General features: G+C 40.9%; 1 protein-coding gene across 1 annotated transcript in view; it reads right to left on the bottom strand.

Moving 5' to 3' along the window:
* Positions 1 to 16366, bottom strand: part of Fbn2 (fibrillin 2) — a 203007-nt gene that overhangs the window by 86152 nt on the left and 100489 nt on the right. Inside the window, exons 12-16 of the mRNA XM_087896051.1 lie at positions 10572 to 10691; positions 8700 to 8825; positions 7719 to 7841; positions 6004 to 6126; positions 1242 to 1394 (exon numbers count right to left, since the gene is read on the bottom strand). Coding sequence (XP_087752177.1) covers positions 1242 to 1394; positions 6004 to 6126; positions 7719 to 7841; positions 8700 to 8825; positions 10572 to 10691 — 645 coding nt within the window. The remainder of the gene's footprint in view (positions 1 to 1241; positions 1395 to 6003; positions 6127 to 7718; positions 7842 to 8699; positions 8826 to 10571; positions 10692 to 16366) is intronic.

Below are 16366 nucleotides of genomic sequence, written 5' to 3'. Positions count from 1 at the left end.
GGAAACCTTAGACAAGCAATGACAGCTTCAGCTATGTTTCTCAAATAATTAATTTTTTGGAAGCAATACTTATTCAAGTGCATGCTTCTTTTGAGGCTAACATCCCTTCCCTGTTCCCAGAATACTCAGCCTTTTGCCATTTAAGAGTATCTGTTTCGGTATATCTTCCCATCATCGGAAAAATCAATTCCCTATAGTTTCTCCAATCTGATAAATAAAATTGTCATCTCATTATAATTTCAATAGTAGACATTTTTTTTCCATGTAGAAAACTATCATATGCTTTTTCCTTTGTTAACCCCTGTGTGCACTAAACTTTTCTCAACAACGTGTTTCCTTGCTGATTAGCATGTGTTCCTTGAAAAGTGAGGAGTGATATATGAAATGCTTTCTTTCCATTTAAATCTGTTCTTTAATACCTGATATTTAGTTTAGGATATTTTAACCCCCCCCATTTCTAAAACCAAAATGTCATATTCAGTAATTTGAGATGCACGGAATATGTTTTTCAAAGGTTCGAGCAGCCCATTTAAGACTGTCCATAGAACTCAAAAGCTATCAACGTGCTCTCCTATCGTTCACGTGGAAAGAGAACCAACTAAGTGTGCACCTCTCGGCTACTTTCTCCCCACTGCCCCAGGCAACTGCCTGCTTCATCCTTCATGCTTTTCCTGCTCGTGACCCTTTCAAGATGCCATTCATATACATTGTAATTTGTGTTTGCTGCCTGTGATCCCAAGTATTTTCAACCTGAAGGAAAAGCAGGGGCTCTGTTTATTTTTGAGCCCCGCTGTACTTATGCATGTTCCACAGAGACTCCTTGAAAAGCATGAATGGACAAGAGTCATCCTTGATGGACCTTGGACTTGACAGCATACGGTGTCAAGACTTTTACCAAATTAATCAGATTGTCTTGTGTTTAGAAATTCAATAATGGCACATGCATGTCAAGGTATTCTATATTCTCCATAACAACACAGACCAAAGGAAGCGAGGTCAACACTGGAATATAGAATCTGTACCACAATCACAGGGACATGAACAAAGGATTGCTGCTCACTGTGATCACTGCGGCACAGCCAAAGTTTACACGCAGTCTGAGACTTCTGACTACACGCCACATACACCAATGCAAACACGTTCTTTCTTCTTCAGTTCTGAATATGGACAAAACACTTCGGAGCGGATGCAATCTTTGGACAAGTTTGTCGTTGAAGTTCTAGTTTCTTACAAGGGAATACCTGAATTTTTGGCAGGGCAAGGCTGGCAGGGCTCTCCAAAGCCGTAGTCTGGATTAGCACAGCAGCATTCGGACTTGGTCACTGCGCCAGGGAAAGGACGCACGCACACCCCCTTCTTGATCCCGCCATAGCAGGTACTGCGCATGTGCGTGTCTAATGGAAATAAACGGATGGTAAGACAGACAGGGGCTGTAAGATGGGAAGCTTCTTTAACCTGTGAACCTCTACACTAGGAACTTCCAGAGAGCATCTGCCATTTCCTGTCCTTTTGCATCCTCAGCATCTTCGTGGCTGGGGAACGAACAAAAGGGAAGGACTGAAAACATCCCAACAGCTGTGGTCCCCAGCCCAACCCTGTGCCACATTCCCCTCTTCCCAAGGTCTTTCATTGGCTAAGGATGTAGCGACAGTCGAAAACACCACTTTGAAGAGCTTTAATTGTGGAGTTGTCTGAGCCTCAGTCTGGCACTTAGCTCTTGTTTCCATTGAGGAGTTCTAAGGAACAGTGAGGAAAAACTGCCTTGAAGTTTGTGGTCTAGGGAGTGGCTTGCTTTGACCTTTTAAATTAGGACATCTTTCTTTTCACCTGTCAGGATGCTGTTGATGACCATGGTTTTTTTTTTGTTTGTTTTTTTTGTTTGTTTGGTTTTTTGGGGGGGGGGTTGAGACAGGGTTTCTCTGTAGTTTTGGAGGCTGTCCTGGAACTCACTTTTTAGACCAGGCTGGCCTCGAACTCGCAGAAATCTGCCTGTCTCTGCCTCCAAAGTGCTGGGATTAAAGGCTGCGCTACCACTGACCACTGCCCAGCACATATTTTTATCTCCAATACTCAATTAATAGATCATGAAAAAAATGAGCTGAGTACGGTGGCGCACACCTTTAATCCCAGAACTCAGGAGGCAGAGACAGGCAGATCTCTGTGAGTTTGAGGCCAGCCTGGTCTACAGAGTGAATTTTAGGCCAGCTACATAGTGAGACCCTATTTCAAAACAGACAAACAAACAAACATAAGAAAAAGAAAAATGACCTCTTTGTCTTCGGCACAGTACAGAGTGGCTATGCAGACATGATCTCATCAAACAGTCAGGTCACCAACTCGAGAGCTAAGGAAGGATATGTATCTAGGCCAAGGTAACAGGCTCCTCAAAGGCCCATGCTGGGATTCAGTGTAGGCTTGTGTGGCTTCCTAGGTACCCCGTCTTGTCACTATGCCCTTGTACACCCCTAAAAACCAGACTCTGCTTGTTTCCCTCCCTCCTGAACCTTAGGAAATATGTTACAGTTTTATGAGGCAATAAATACTGAACAACTTAAAAAAAACAGAACATCTTAAACATCAGAGAAACGGCATAGTGTCTTAGCAGTGGAACATGGTAATTCCATCAGGAATAGATAACACCCATTGTAAGCATCTCATATTGTTCACAAGTTGTTGGAAATAATTGTATCCTTTTTTTTTAGAGTGTACCTTGCAACGTTTTCTTAGGTCCTAGTTTTTTTTTTTATAACCATTAAAAGAATTGGATTTACACTTCTGTTAAAAAATAAGATGAACAGAGTCTGGATTTGCGATAGGGTTTCTTTGAGAGTGTTAGAGATGACCAGTCGCCTTGCAAGGGGTTGGAGTATGGCCAAAGGAACTGCTGTTTTCAGGACAAGGACCAACAAATGGGCAGTTTTTCAAAAGCAAGTTCACTGGGCTAGGGAGAGGGTTCAGTAGCTATAAAGCTTGCTGCTTTTGCGGAGGACCCAGGTTTGGTTCCCTGAACCCACATGAAAATCTTAACAACCTGTAATTTCAGTTCCAGGGAATCTGGCAACTCCTCCTGCACAGGCATGGTGCACATACACTCAACCCGCTGAAGGCAAAAACAATAAATAAATAAATAGATAAACAAACCTAAACTAGTAAAACAAAATGAAAGCAAGTAAAGAGAAAGCTGTGGAACCTACTATGGGAGCAATATTTAATCAACAGAGCTAACATGGAAAGGGGTTCCTGGGAAGGACGGTATCTGGTTCAACATGACACAGCTGGCAAATAACGGAAATGGAGAAGAAAAGAACATAACTTTTAAGAAACAAAAATGCTGGTGTTTGGAAACATGATGAAATGCCCTAAAACTAATGTTTAAAAAAACCTATTGAAAAAGAAAATTTAAATGAAAATTCTCTAATAGCAAGGCAAGTTTTGATATCTCATTCTGAAGATATAAAGAAATTAATGACTTATCCCTCATATCTATTTAACATCAAGGATATCTGTCTGTCTGTCTATCATCAACATCATTTATCTATATATCTATCAACATTATCTATCATCTATCTATCTATATATCTATCATCTATCTATCTTTTAAGAGAATAGTTATTAAAAGACGTTTTTATGCATAATCTGGGTTATAAATTGAGGTTCTTCTTCCTTAAATCTTGTTAGGACCAAAAGAGTCTTATGGGATCCCTGGGAGGAGCTTTTCATTCAGTTCTGCCTGGAAGGGTTAGCAAGCAAGTCCAGGGTTATGATGTCCCTTATGTGAGTGAGGAACAGGTGGTAGGAGGGTGTTAGCCTGGGGTCACAGTGGTCAGGGCAGAGGGTAATGTCTATGGACTGGGTCACATGAAGAGAGGGCCCCCGGCAGCAGGCACATAGGAAGAAGGTGGCTTTAAATATTTGCAAAGCTGGGAAATCTTGAAGCCATTCTAGGGCTGTTCCAGTACCACAGAGAATTCCTGCTTCCACCGTGCAGCCTCTCACCCTACACTCCAAAGCTCTCCCCCACTGAAGAGCTGAGATGGGAAGGGAAGTTGTTATTTAAAACTCAGCTAGGAATATTACTTATTCTATGCTAGTGAACACTCTAATTTTTAAATTCAGATGGTTCTCATTTAAATAAAAGCTTCATAGAACTTCCTTGCTACCTAAAAGTTAAGTTATGGAATAACCTTCTTCCTCCATTATGGGATCCACTTTGCCTACAGAAAAAAAAGCCAACTAAAAAATAAAATTTAAAAGGATGGCGATGGTATGGAAACATAAGTTTTCTCTCCTATTCACACTCAGTTCATGAGTCGTGGCTCTTCAGTACACTAATTAAAACCATAGCTTAATTTTATGAAAGTTAAAAACAAAAGAACCTCAATTCTTATCAAAACAAAGATATAAATAAGTAATCTAAGTTAAGGAGCCAATTCAAATAATACATAGCTGTGATTTCTTTCTAACATAGTCAGGGATGGTTCCCATTGTTTACTGGGTGGACCGAAGAAATCCACTGCGGTATGAGAATAGCAATATATAATTTTTCCACCCTAACGATGTGCTCTTGTTTTAAAAAATTACCATAATGATGAACATTTTGCAAAGGCATTTCAGTATTTCAGTGATTTCTGATGTGCTCCCTATATGTGAATAAAAGAATGAAGCCTTGGTTTTGAGCATGGATTTCATGAAAAATATTCATAAACTGGCTGCTGGAAATAGAACTAATTTCTCCTCCCCAAACCAGCTTCATGTTCACTTTTAGATTTCAATGGAATCATGTAGGTGTAGACAAAAAGTAACGAAGCATTTCAAGACGACCGAACATATTTCAGCTCTCCGCACAGGAAGGGGCTGCATTCTTCTGGCTGCTAAGTGCTGACAACCTGCAGGCTGAAATGCAGCCTGGCCTGGACAGAGGATGCGGCTGAGGGAACAAATGGCTTCCATCTGCCGGCCCTGCCTGGTCCTCCTCACCCCTCCTGGGATTGAAGAGTTAGAAGTAAAGTCTTAACAACTATGGCTGAGAATTTCCTTTCTCTCCAACACACGCTTTCAAACCAGCCTTGCTGTTTTCCTGCGCGAGCTGAAGATCTGAGGGTGCAAAATGACCGACTCATCCTGCAAGCTTCCGGAAAGTACTTGGAAGTGAAAGCTTCACAAATGCATTTTCCTAACCTCCCTCAGTGTCCCTTCAGCTTTAAGGCTTAGGTCTCGAAGAGCCCAAAGCATCTTTTCAAAGCCAATGCATGACTGCTTTTATCCATTTTCATGGTACTCACTCGACAGATGTTTCCAAAAGGAATTCATAATTGCTTAAGGTAAAATGTGTATTCAGCCTCCTATTTTCCCTTCAGGAGTTGATGGTTTGAAGAATAACCTTAAAAACTTTAAGTTTTAGATATCAGTACACTTCTATGGCACAAGTTACTTATGACTCAAGCTTTGTTTGGGTAAAAGTAAGAGTTTCCATGGATGTAACTGTAATCCTCAATTTCATATAGGGTATTAATAATAACATGAATTGCCATTGAATTCGGAACTCTTGTTTCTTTGTATATCATCAGAAGTCTTGAAAGAAGACAGTGTGGGGGGTCTTATTTTATAATAGTTATATTAAGATATAATGTACAAGCTATAGAATTAATTCGTTGAAATTCTACCTTTTAAGAGCATTTATACTCACTATTGGTTTTTAGAACATTTGCATATTGTTTAGTTATCATTTTCTTCGCCTACAACCCAGTCCTTTCTGCCATAACCAATTACATTGAATGAATGCAGATTTGAACCTTTGGGGCATTTTTTTATAAATGACATCACACACAAAACGGCCTTTTGGTGACAGACTCTGCTCACTTGGCATATGGTTAAGCCTTACCTGGGTTTTAGCATGCTTTCTATTTGTGGTTGAATACTACCATTCTTTTGTGTAGATATATCCTATTTTATGTTATCAGAGATCACTTGCGACTATGAGGCCATCATAGAATGCTCACTTACCAACGCATACACGTCCATCCACTCCCACAGCCAGGCCAGGGGGACAGTCACAGCGGAAGGACCCTTCGTTGTTGATGCAATGCCCATTCATGCAGATGCCTGGGGTCTGGCACTCGTCAACATCTGCCCAGAGGAGGACAAAAGCTGGTCCATTACAGAGTAGAAGGCTTTACTCTCTAACTGGTTTATCCTACTAGCCTTCCAACTGGGTAACTTGCAGAAAGAATATCTAAAATAAAAATGGCAACTGACCTTGTATCAAAATATAGATCTCTTAAGCACATTTTGTAGAAGGCTGAGTAAAATCTGCTGAATGCATTGAGGGAAAAAGAGAGTCTCATAACATCTATTATTTATTTGATTATCTTGCTTACTATTACTAATATCTAATTCAAGTTAAGCGAAGTAAATATCTACAAATCTATGAGCAATCTTTGCAATATTTTTTCCACACAGAAATAGATTCTGTTTTGACATTAATTTCAACATTTCACACCTACCAAAATAAGCTGAGCTAGTCCATGTAATCTTCAGTCCCCTTGCATTTGTCAAATGCTGTCCAACACTAAGCAGCTTTCTCAACAGCAGAAACACATCTCAAACACAGAACTGATAAGCTATGGCCATTTCAAGACACCTAGAATCTAACATTAGTAATGAGAAAATTGATGGAAAATGATTTCCAGAAGGGTTGACAGATGGAGCCAAAGGCATCTTCATACATGCATTTAACTTTCCTAAGGAACCCTGAGATGAAGCTCCAGTCTGCCGTACAATGCTGCATATGCTACAGAGAAAGGCTGATCACCTATCCTGTGCTAAATCTCAGTCAACTGACCTTGAGATAGCAAGCCAAACCTATAGCTTTCCACTTCATCTTGTATTCCCTTTCTTTTCTTTCTTTTTTTCTTGCGGGGGGGGGGAGTTAAAAGCTATTTGTATTGCATAAACTTAGTCCCATATTGTATCCCTACTGTCCTGGAATTTCAGTGACATTATTGGAATTGGTAACAAATCTTATATTTCAGGTAGATTGGTAAAACGGAAGGCAGAAAGCATTCATTGAGCTGATTTCCTCTATGGGAGGAAACTGAAATGAAAATAAAAGCTTGCTTCCAAGGCAGAACCACAAAATGAGTTCCATGTTACAAAGTTCTGCTTGTGAGCATGACCATCATACAATGTCATATAATTCCCGGAGGCCTCTATTTTGATTATTAAAATTATCACTAGAACTTAAAATAGCTAATGAAAACATCCAAATCACATCTTCACTTAATTAAGATCGTAAAATTATGATGTGTTTCCAAATGACCTGTAGATGTGATACTGTGCCCATAAGGAGTGAGCCTAGAAAATCCAAACCTGGAAATAGATAAAAATGACAACTTCACAAGGTTTTCGCTTTCTCTTATTCATTTAGCCAACAATCAGGAAGAAATTATTTCCGTACTGTTTTCTTCAGGCTTACTAACATCAATGTGCCATTTCCTTACTTTTTCCTAGACCCTTGTTACTTTGCAAAGGCACTCCTATTTCTAAGCTCACAGTGTAGCTTCCCCTAGGTAGCTTTAGGTATCTCCCTTGCTGAACTAGCAAGAAATGTGAGTAACATGAAATGGAAGTAAGGGAAATGGAACTGTCCTTGCATGATCCACATAAAGGAAAGGATGGCTCCAGTCACGGTGACTGTCTTATCTCAAAGCCGTGCGTACCTGTGCAGTAGCGGCCGTTTGGAGCCAGAACGAATCCGGGCTTGCATATGCATTTGAAGCTGCCGTCTTCATTGATGCACATCCCATTCAAACACATGTTCGTAGTTGTACATTCATCATGGTCTGTGGCAGAAGACAGCATGGCTTTGACCCTGGCCTCAGAGAACCAAGGCTTCTTCTCCTTCTATGGTCTCCAGTCAAATCCACCTCATATATGAGCCCTGTGCTTGAGGGCACCGCTTCGCTTTTTAAAACCATTTAGCTTTCACTTTGAGATTATGATATAATCACATCATTTATCCTTTCCTTTTCTTCTTTCCAAACCCGTCCCATGTGCTTTTCTCAAATTCATGGCCTCTTTCCCCCATTGATTGCTTAGCTGCCATTAAAACCATACAGACACCAGTGGCTTTTGTTTTCTCGAGAAGGTAGCAAGATTTCAGTGGGTGTCTGGTTTCCAGTGGAATTAAAGTATGGTAATCCTCAGTCAGGTTAAATGAGCTGGCTTTCCTTGGCGAATGTATGAGTCCCACATCTCTTCTGGCATCTATTGCCCAGCTAAGCATGCCAACCAATGATGATTGGCATGCCAAACATGCCAGTCAGTGACTATGGATAGCAATTTTGCCCTATTCTCCCAAATTCAGAAGGAAGCTCCTTCTCTATCCTGTCAGCGTTATGCCTGGCATCTAAAATACAGCACACTGCTGAAGAATAACTGTTATTTATACTTAAATATGTACTGCATAAGAAAATTAAGAGAAGTCATAAATCATGAGTTGTTATAACATTACTAATTAATTCTATCACATTATTTCTGTAGTCATGCTAAATGCATTCACATTTTATTTACCTAAGTCATGTGACCAGCTTTCTTCCACACGTGAGATGTGGAAGCCTTTGTAGAAATCATGTATGTGGTTCTAAAGAAAATGTATATCCTCTAAAAACCGTTTTCAAGGGAGAGAGAAAATGCCATACCGACACAGTTTTTTCCATCTGTGGTTAATTCAAAGCCCGCGTTGCAAATGCACTGGAAACTTCCATCTGTGTTCACGCAGCGGCCATTTTTGCAAAGAACACCATTCTGGATGCACTCATCAATATCTGAGAAAATGAAAGAGAGCCAAACAGCATTCCTTTGCAATACTTACTGATAAAAACAGTAAGAGAATGCATGCAACTTGAAATACTCGCTGTATTTTTACATGTGATACCCAAGAGCGTGTTGCTTTCTCAGCAAAATGTCCACCTCTCACTAACTTTTCTTCCTGCATGGAATGTGTAGGCAATTTCACTGACCAGATAGTAGGTAAAGAGGGAAAGAAAGAGAGAAGGATGTCAAGGTTGTCCTCAATCTGACTGCAGGGGAAGGCCATTTGGGCCCTCTCCACTATTGCTTAGGGTCTTAGCTAGAGTCATTCTTGTGGATTCCTGGGAATGTCCCTAGTGCCAAGCTTCTTGCTAGGCCCATAATGACTCCCTCAATCAAGATATCTCTTTCCTTGCTCTACTTCATGTTCTTCTCCCCTTCTCTTTCTCCCTTCTCCTTCCCCTTTGACCCTCCCTTCTCTCCATGCCACGCTCTCAATTTTCTCAGGAGACTTAATTGTCATCATAGAACCTTCATCCAGAAACTGATGGAAGCAGATGCAGAGATATATGGCTAAGCACTGGTCTGAGGTCTCAGAGTGCAGTCAGAGAGAGGGAGGGAGTGATCTGAGCAAAGGGGCCAAGACCATGATGGTGATACCCATAGAAACACCTGACTTGAGTTAGTGGGAACTCACTGACTCCAGACTGACAGCAGGGGACCCTGCATAGGACTAGACCCTCTGAATGTGGGTAAGGGTTGTGTGCTGGGGTGGTCTGTGGGGCCACTGGCAGTGGGGGCCAGGACTTATCCCTACTGCTTGAACTGGCTTTTTGAAGCCTATTTTCTTTGGGGGATACCTTGTTCAGAATAGATATAGTGGGGAGGGCTTTGGTCCTGCCTCAAAGTGATATGCCAGATGTGGCTGACTCCCCATGGGAAGTCTTACCCTCTCTGAGGAGCAGATGAGGGGGAAGGCAGAGAATAAGGGGAAGTTAGAGGAGGGGAGGGAGTGGAAACTTGGATTGGTATGTAAAACGAAAAAAGATTGTTTTAAAACTAAAAAAATAAGAAAGTGAGAAGGAAATGGGGTGCGGTGAGATTAGGAACAGGTTGGGGGAGGGTGGAATTATTAACGCAGCTGTTTAGGGAATAATGGACGAAGACCTTAAAAGTCTGAACCCAATGTTGGGTAAGCGAAAGAAATCACAGGATTTCTGGGTTAAGGGCAATTAAGACCAAAGGCAGGCAGCAGAAGTCGATCCAGTCAACCACCACCCGTGGGCGAACAGGAAAAGGAGAAGTGGAGTTGTCTGGTAGATGAATTCCGAGATGCATCAGCAGTGAGGTAGGGTTTGGATGACGGTGGTGGAGGGTGAAGCATGGGACTCTGCATGCAGGCAAGGCACGATTTGGTGTTGGATTGTGAGTGGGGCTCAAAGAAAACCGTAATTGAAAACGACAAGAAATCTTAAGTTCAGCGAAGGGTAATGCTGACGGTACTGGGAGGAGGAGGCCATGTTGTATGGGCAAAGAAGGCAGACAGAAGGGTTTTGAAGCCAGATACGACACTGCCTGTGTTCGACATGCGCACAGTGCTTATGTTGAAAGGGAGATTCTCCAAGAGCGTTACAAAACAAATCCACTATGCAAGAGTGCTTAAGCTTTACGTGTCTCATTTTAGTAAGTTCCCTTTAACTCCAGCAGCCTTGCTGACTATCTCACAGAACTGTTTTCTCTGCACAGAAACCCTGCTTTACCGATGCATGCTTGCTTCGTAGGAGTCCTCTGGAATCCAGCGTGACATTTACAGTAATAGGATCCAGGTGTGTTAACACAATCTCCATTAGTGCAGGGATTTGATGTGCATTCGTCAACATCTGTGAGCAGCAAAAGAAACCATTACAGGCGTCACTCAATTTGCAGAAATGTTTGTTTAAAGTGCATTTAGCCTCCCAAACTTGAGAGAAGGCCAGCCCGTGGTAATAGTCTAAAGAGCGGAGTATTTATAAATGAATGAAAATTCCTTTCCTCAAATACACAGAGTCCAATGTGAAGATTTACAGAAAATAATGCTTATTGGAGAGTACTAGAGAATTTGCTTTAATCAGGAAATAATGATTTTTTTTTCAACTGGAATAATGCCCAGTGATTAAGGGCACAGACCTTGAAAAGCAACAACGCGAGTTCCAACAGACTATAACAGTCAGTAACTACAGCAAACTAGGCAACATAATAGCCTAAGGCCTTAGACAATGTCATGAGAACAATGAATGGTTTCTAAAGATACACACACACACACACACACACACACACACGCACGCACATACATACATGCACATACACACACACAAACATATATGAAAACTACATGTGGTCAATACAGTTAGTTTTAGAGAACAGGGCTAATGGACTATGGAGTTTCTTTGCTACTGGGTTGCAGACTCAACTATTTAAACACAACTAGGTATTCACCGAGGCTTTATTTTGTAGTAACAAACAAAGTACACAGAGAGAAAACTGATTAAAAAGTGATTTTTCCCCTATTAACTCCAGATTTCCTGCAGGTATTAAAATTGGCACTGAGGATTTTTCTCATAGAGAATAGAATTCTATGCCATTACTACCTGATCTGAAAGACGAGAAAGCTGGAGCTTTTTGTGTAAAGTCTTTTAAGGCTCAATTAAATGTGAATTCATTTCAGAGCCTTAAGTGTGTAAAACGAAGGACTAGACTTGACAATTCAGACCAGGGAAATCACTTGTGCCAGTGTAAGTTGAATTTATCTTCCCTTAGCAAGGTGCACTAAATAATATTTTGAATGCTGGCATGTTAAAAGAGCTGGTGTGGTAGCTTGACATCCCAGGTACCTGCAGAAGCCATTAGCATCATAATTTTAGCAACATTGGAGAAAACAAGGCAATCTCCTCGCAGGGTGACCATTTTAATAAACAGATCGCTCCTTCTACAGGTGTTCCTGCCACAGGACTGCGCTCTCTCAAACACACCAGCCTCGTTTCTATAAACCTTCAGATGGAGTGCAATTAGACCCTCACTGGTAAGAGAAGGCAAGGCAAAACAAAACCTCATGGTGAATATGATTAAGACAACAAAGTTTAACAGGATTAAATGCTTTTTCAATTCAGTTAGAGGCCCTTTCAGCCCATTAAGACTCACGTACATTGACACTTTTGGTTGATACCATCAATTCTACTGAGCCAAAGGAATGAAGCAAAATGGGAAAAGAGAGAGTTTAAAGCATTAGCAAACACAAGCGGTATAATCGATGCACTTCCTACTATGAAAGCACCTCCAGTGTGCAGTGCTGAGAATCACTTCGTTGGTCTAGATGGACATTACTGAGGCTCAGCAATTAAAAAGGATCCACAGAGGTATCTTGATGGAAGCCCCAACATAACACTGTTTAATTGAATAAAATTAGAGACCACACAGCCAACCTCCCCTTTCCAGGTAAACCGTCTGGGAAGTCATGGCAGACTGGAAGAATGTCTTCAGTATGTCTTCCTCCTTTAAGAACCTACATTCGTGGCTTATTGTTACCATGACAACTCTTACTGCCACTCTGTCATTCAGTGACATAAAAGCTGTCCCCTAGTCTTCAAGGGCCCAGTCAACAGATATGCTGTATCTGTTCATTTATTTTTATTTCATCATAGGCAAATTAATTAAATTGCTTTGTAAGTCCAAGTGCCTTTTAAACCTCATTTGTGGCTTTTTTTGTTTGTTTAACAGGATAATGATTTGTTTTGTTCTGTTTTATTTTTGAGACAGGGTTTCTCTCTGTGTATTCTTGGATATTGTGGAACTTACTCTGTAGACCAGGTTGACCTCAAACAGAGATCTGCCTGCCTCTGCCTCCCTGGGTGCTGAGTTAAAGGTGTGTGACACCATGCCCAGTTGAATTATATTTAGTTTTCATTTTTTTTATAGTTCTGGGGATCAAATCCAAGGCCTTGAACATGCAGCAAACACTTTATCATTGACTTTCTGCCCCAGCTAGTAGAGATTTGGTTTCAGAAGAACCACAAGTCACTATCACTACCTTCTGAATTGTACATTTCATGTCTCTTCTCTATTCTGTGTCCCACATTCCAGTACTGCAAAGTGATCACATTTGCCTTTCTTAAAGGGACCGAGATAAATGACTATTAGAGTCACTACACTTTGCTTTTTTTTCTACGACTTCGTTAAGGACTGAGTAGGGTTAAGAAGAATTCATGGGAATCTTATGAAAGAACTGTGGAAGTGTTGACTATTAAAGTTGTTGAATTTTCAGGCACTATTTGAATTTAAAAGTTTATCCTTGAAAAAATATTTTATATATCAATTTAGAACATACATAATTCGAAGAGCTCTGTGTTCCCCATGGCAGAAGAGGGATGGGTTTATTTTCTATTGCCCTATATAATGCTACGGCATGACGTAAAGTGATTCTTAACAGCAGTGTGAATCCCACAGGCCCTAGGCACTGCAGAGCTTCACACCAAGAGTAGAACAAGAAGAGGAGCATGCTGAGTAAAGGCCACTGGTTTCAGGCTTCAAGGTAATTCTAGAAGCAAGAAGGGCAATTCTAGAAGAAGAAGGGCAATTCTAGAAGCAAGAAAGGGCAATTCTAGAAGCAAGAAGGGCCAAAGGTTTATTTTTGTTGATGTTGTTGCTTTAATGTTTAACACAGTGATTTCCTTATGCTTCTAAGCATCTAAAAAATATAAAGGACACTCTACCACCCCTCAAAGCAATGCCCTACTTTAAGGAGCTACCATTCTTATTCTAGCAACTAGAATATTAACGACTAGTTAAGTATTCAGCCATTTTTTCCAAAAAATGCTAGTTTGTTCCTCACTAACTCCAAATGATTAAAAGCTGACACTGGAAAGAGAATGGTAGGTTTAGAACGACCAAAAGCTTTTTTTTTTTTTTTTCTGAAAGTGTGCTTCAGTATTAAGCTGTGCCTGTGTGAATTATAATAGCGTGAAAGAGAACCTGGATGGGGTTTCATTGTTGAATATTGAGATCCATCTCTACTGTAACCATGCATATCTGGGCTGACTACAGATGCTCTAGGCTTCCCTAACATGATAAACCATGCAGATCTACATTCTCACTGCCACAGTAGGCAGAGGTGATAAGTATAACTTGAAGATCTCACTGCCTTCTTCACTGTGTGGACATTTTCAGTGACAGGGCAAAGCAATGCTCGTGCCTTGAGCCCAAATGAAAGCCACAGTGCCAAGGACACATGGCGCAGCAGAGCAAAGAACAGTCCTGTTCAGCAAAGAGCATTGTTTGTGACAGCAGAATCACACCATACGCATCCTGAGCTGCGAGTGTGCTTCCTAAACTCTCTGTGAGCAGGAACACATATTACACCCTGTTTCTGACTGAAGCACCTCAGCTGTCTAAGAAATGATAGCCGCACTGTTCTTTGTGAGCCATGTTTTGCCACAGAATATTGTGTCTACTTGAAGATGAGCTGACATGCAAATTAAAGTTCTTCATACGTGTGATTTGTAACACATTTTTTTTTTCTTTTTTAATGGGAAGGAAAGGGTTCATTCATCTTACACTTCCATTACTGCTGTTCATCTCTGATGAAACTTAGGACAGAAACTCAAACAGAACAGGATCCTTGAGGCAGGAGATTTTGCAGAGGCCGTAAACATGTGCTGCTTACTAGCTTGCTCAGTCTGCTTTAGTACAGAAGCTAGAACTAGAACAAATGGTCGTGTCCTTGGACTGGTTGTCCTGGGTTCTGTTAAATGGACTGGATCCTCCCACATTAATCACTAATTGAGAAAGGGCCTAACAGCTGTACCTCAGAGAGAGATTTCCTCGCCTTAGTTTCCTTCCTCTCTGACGGCTCTAGCTTATGTCAATTGTTTACTCTGAAGTTTTGAGAGATTTGGAGAATCCCAGATGCCTGGAATCTGTAAGACATTTTCTTGAAGAAGAGAAACAAGAGCCTGGTCCTTTAAAAAGATAAAAAATGTCTGGTTGATGCTAACATTAAAATCCCAGGCTTAAAGTGGTTGGTTAAAAAAGAATACTGCAGATTTTCTAAAATTTAACAGTTTCTTTTAATGAATCTGAAGGTGGCAATAGCAAATGGGTTTTTTTTTAAATAATGGTGAAACATCATGGCTATGGAACAACTTGTAGCACAGGGAGCCATTGTTTTTCTGGTGACACCCAGTGCCCATTGAAAAATTCACCCAACATACAAGACAGGCTGTGGACTGAGCAAAACAATCAGACAGTTTGTTGATGATTCCACATTGCAGGGAAGCTCTAAGAATTATTGCTTCTTAGCCTTGAATGGAATATCATTGAAGATCCACAATTATCTAAAAATCCTTCAAGACATTCCTCTCCTTTCTCAAGTATTTAGCTGACATAAAATTTGAGTTTGATTGCATTTTTTTTTTTTTTAGCTAAAACAACCTATCTCAGTTGACTAATACAGACACAGAGAGTCTCACTTCTTATTTTTGGTCTAGAAAATATTCTCCTTTATTTTAATATATATATATATATATTTCTATATATGGTACTTACATTGATATGTGATATATATATTGTTATTTAAATTTGATTTAAAATTTATCTTTATGTTAAATTGTGTGTGTGTGTGTGTGTGAATGCATGTCACCTGTATGTGAGTGGCTGTGGAGACCTGAAGAAGGTGTCAGGTCTCCTGAGACTGGAGTTATAGGCCAATTCTTGGCCCCTTGACAAGGACATGGGCACCAAATACAAGCCCTGTGCAAAAGCAGGAAATATTCTAAACTGCTAAGATCCTGTCATTATATTATAAAAGCTTTTATTTATGACTATTCTGTCTGTGTGTGTGTGTGTGTGTGTGTGTGTGTGTGCGCACTCATGTATTTCAGGTGTGTGGAGAAGACAGAGCTTGATATCTGTGGCCGTTAGAAAGAAAATGGCCTCCATAGGCCCACAGGGAGTGGCACTTTTAGAAGGTGTGGTCTTGTTGGAGTAGGCGTGGCCTCACTGGAGGAAGTGTGTCACTGGAGGTGGGCTTTGAGGTTTCAGAAGCTGCTGCTTCTTCTTCTTCTTCTTCTTCTTCTTCTTCTTCTTCTTCTTCTTCTTCTTCTTCTTCTTCTTCTTCTTCTTCTTCTTCTTCTTCCTCTTCTTCTTCTTTTTCTTCTCCTCCTCCTCCTCCTCCTCCTCTTACTCTCCTCCTCCTCTTCCTCCTCCTTCACCTTCTTCTTTCTCTCTCTCTCTCTTAGCATGGAGACAGGATATGTTAATGAACCTAAATGTCCCTGACTGTCTAGACTGGTTGCCCAGCAGGTCTCAGGGGTCATCCTGTGTCTGCCTCCCCATTGCTGGGATTACAAGCACATAATACTTTGAGCTCTACTTTCCATGCTTACAAAGTTCCTACTTTACCAGCTTGGTCATCTCCAGAGCCCTCTGTCTTCGTTAGATACAGCCATTCTGTAGCTAAGAAATTAATGCTTGTACCATGCTGGCACACTCCTTTGATCCCAGCACTCAGGGGGCAGAGGCAGGC

This window comes from Myodes glareolus, chromosome 13, assembly GCF_982192425.1.
Source record: "Myodes glareolus chromosome 13, mMyoGla1.1, whole genome shotgun sequence".
In the NCBI taxonomy this organism is placed as follows: Eukaryota; Metazoa; Chordata; class Mammalia; order Rodentia; family Cricetidae; genus Myodes; species Myodes glareolus.
This window is presented reverse-complemented; position numbering and strand designations above follow the sequence as displayed.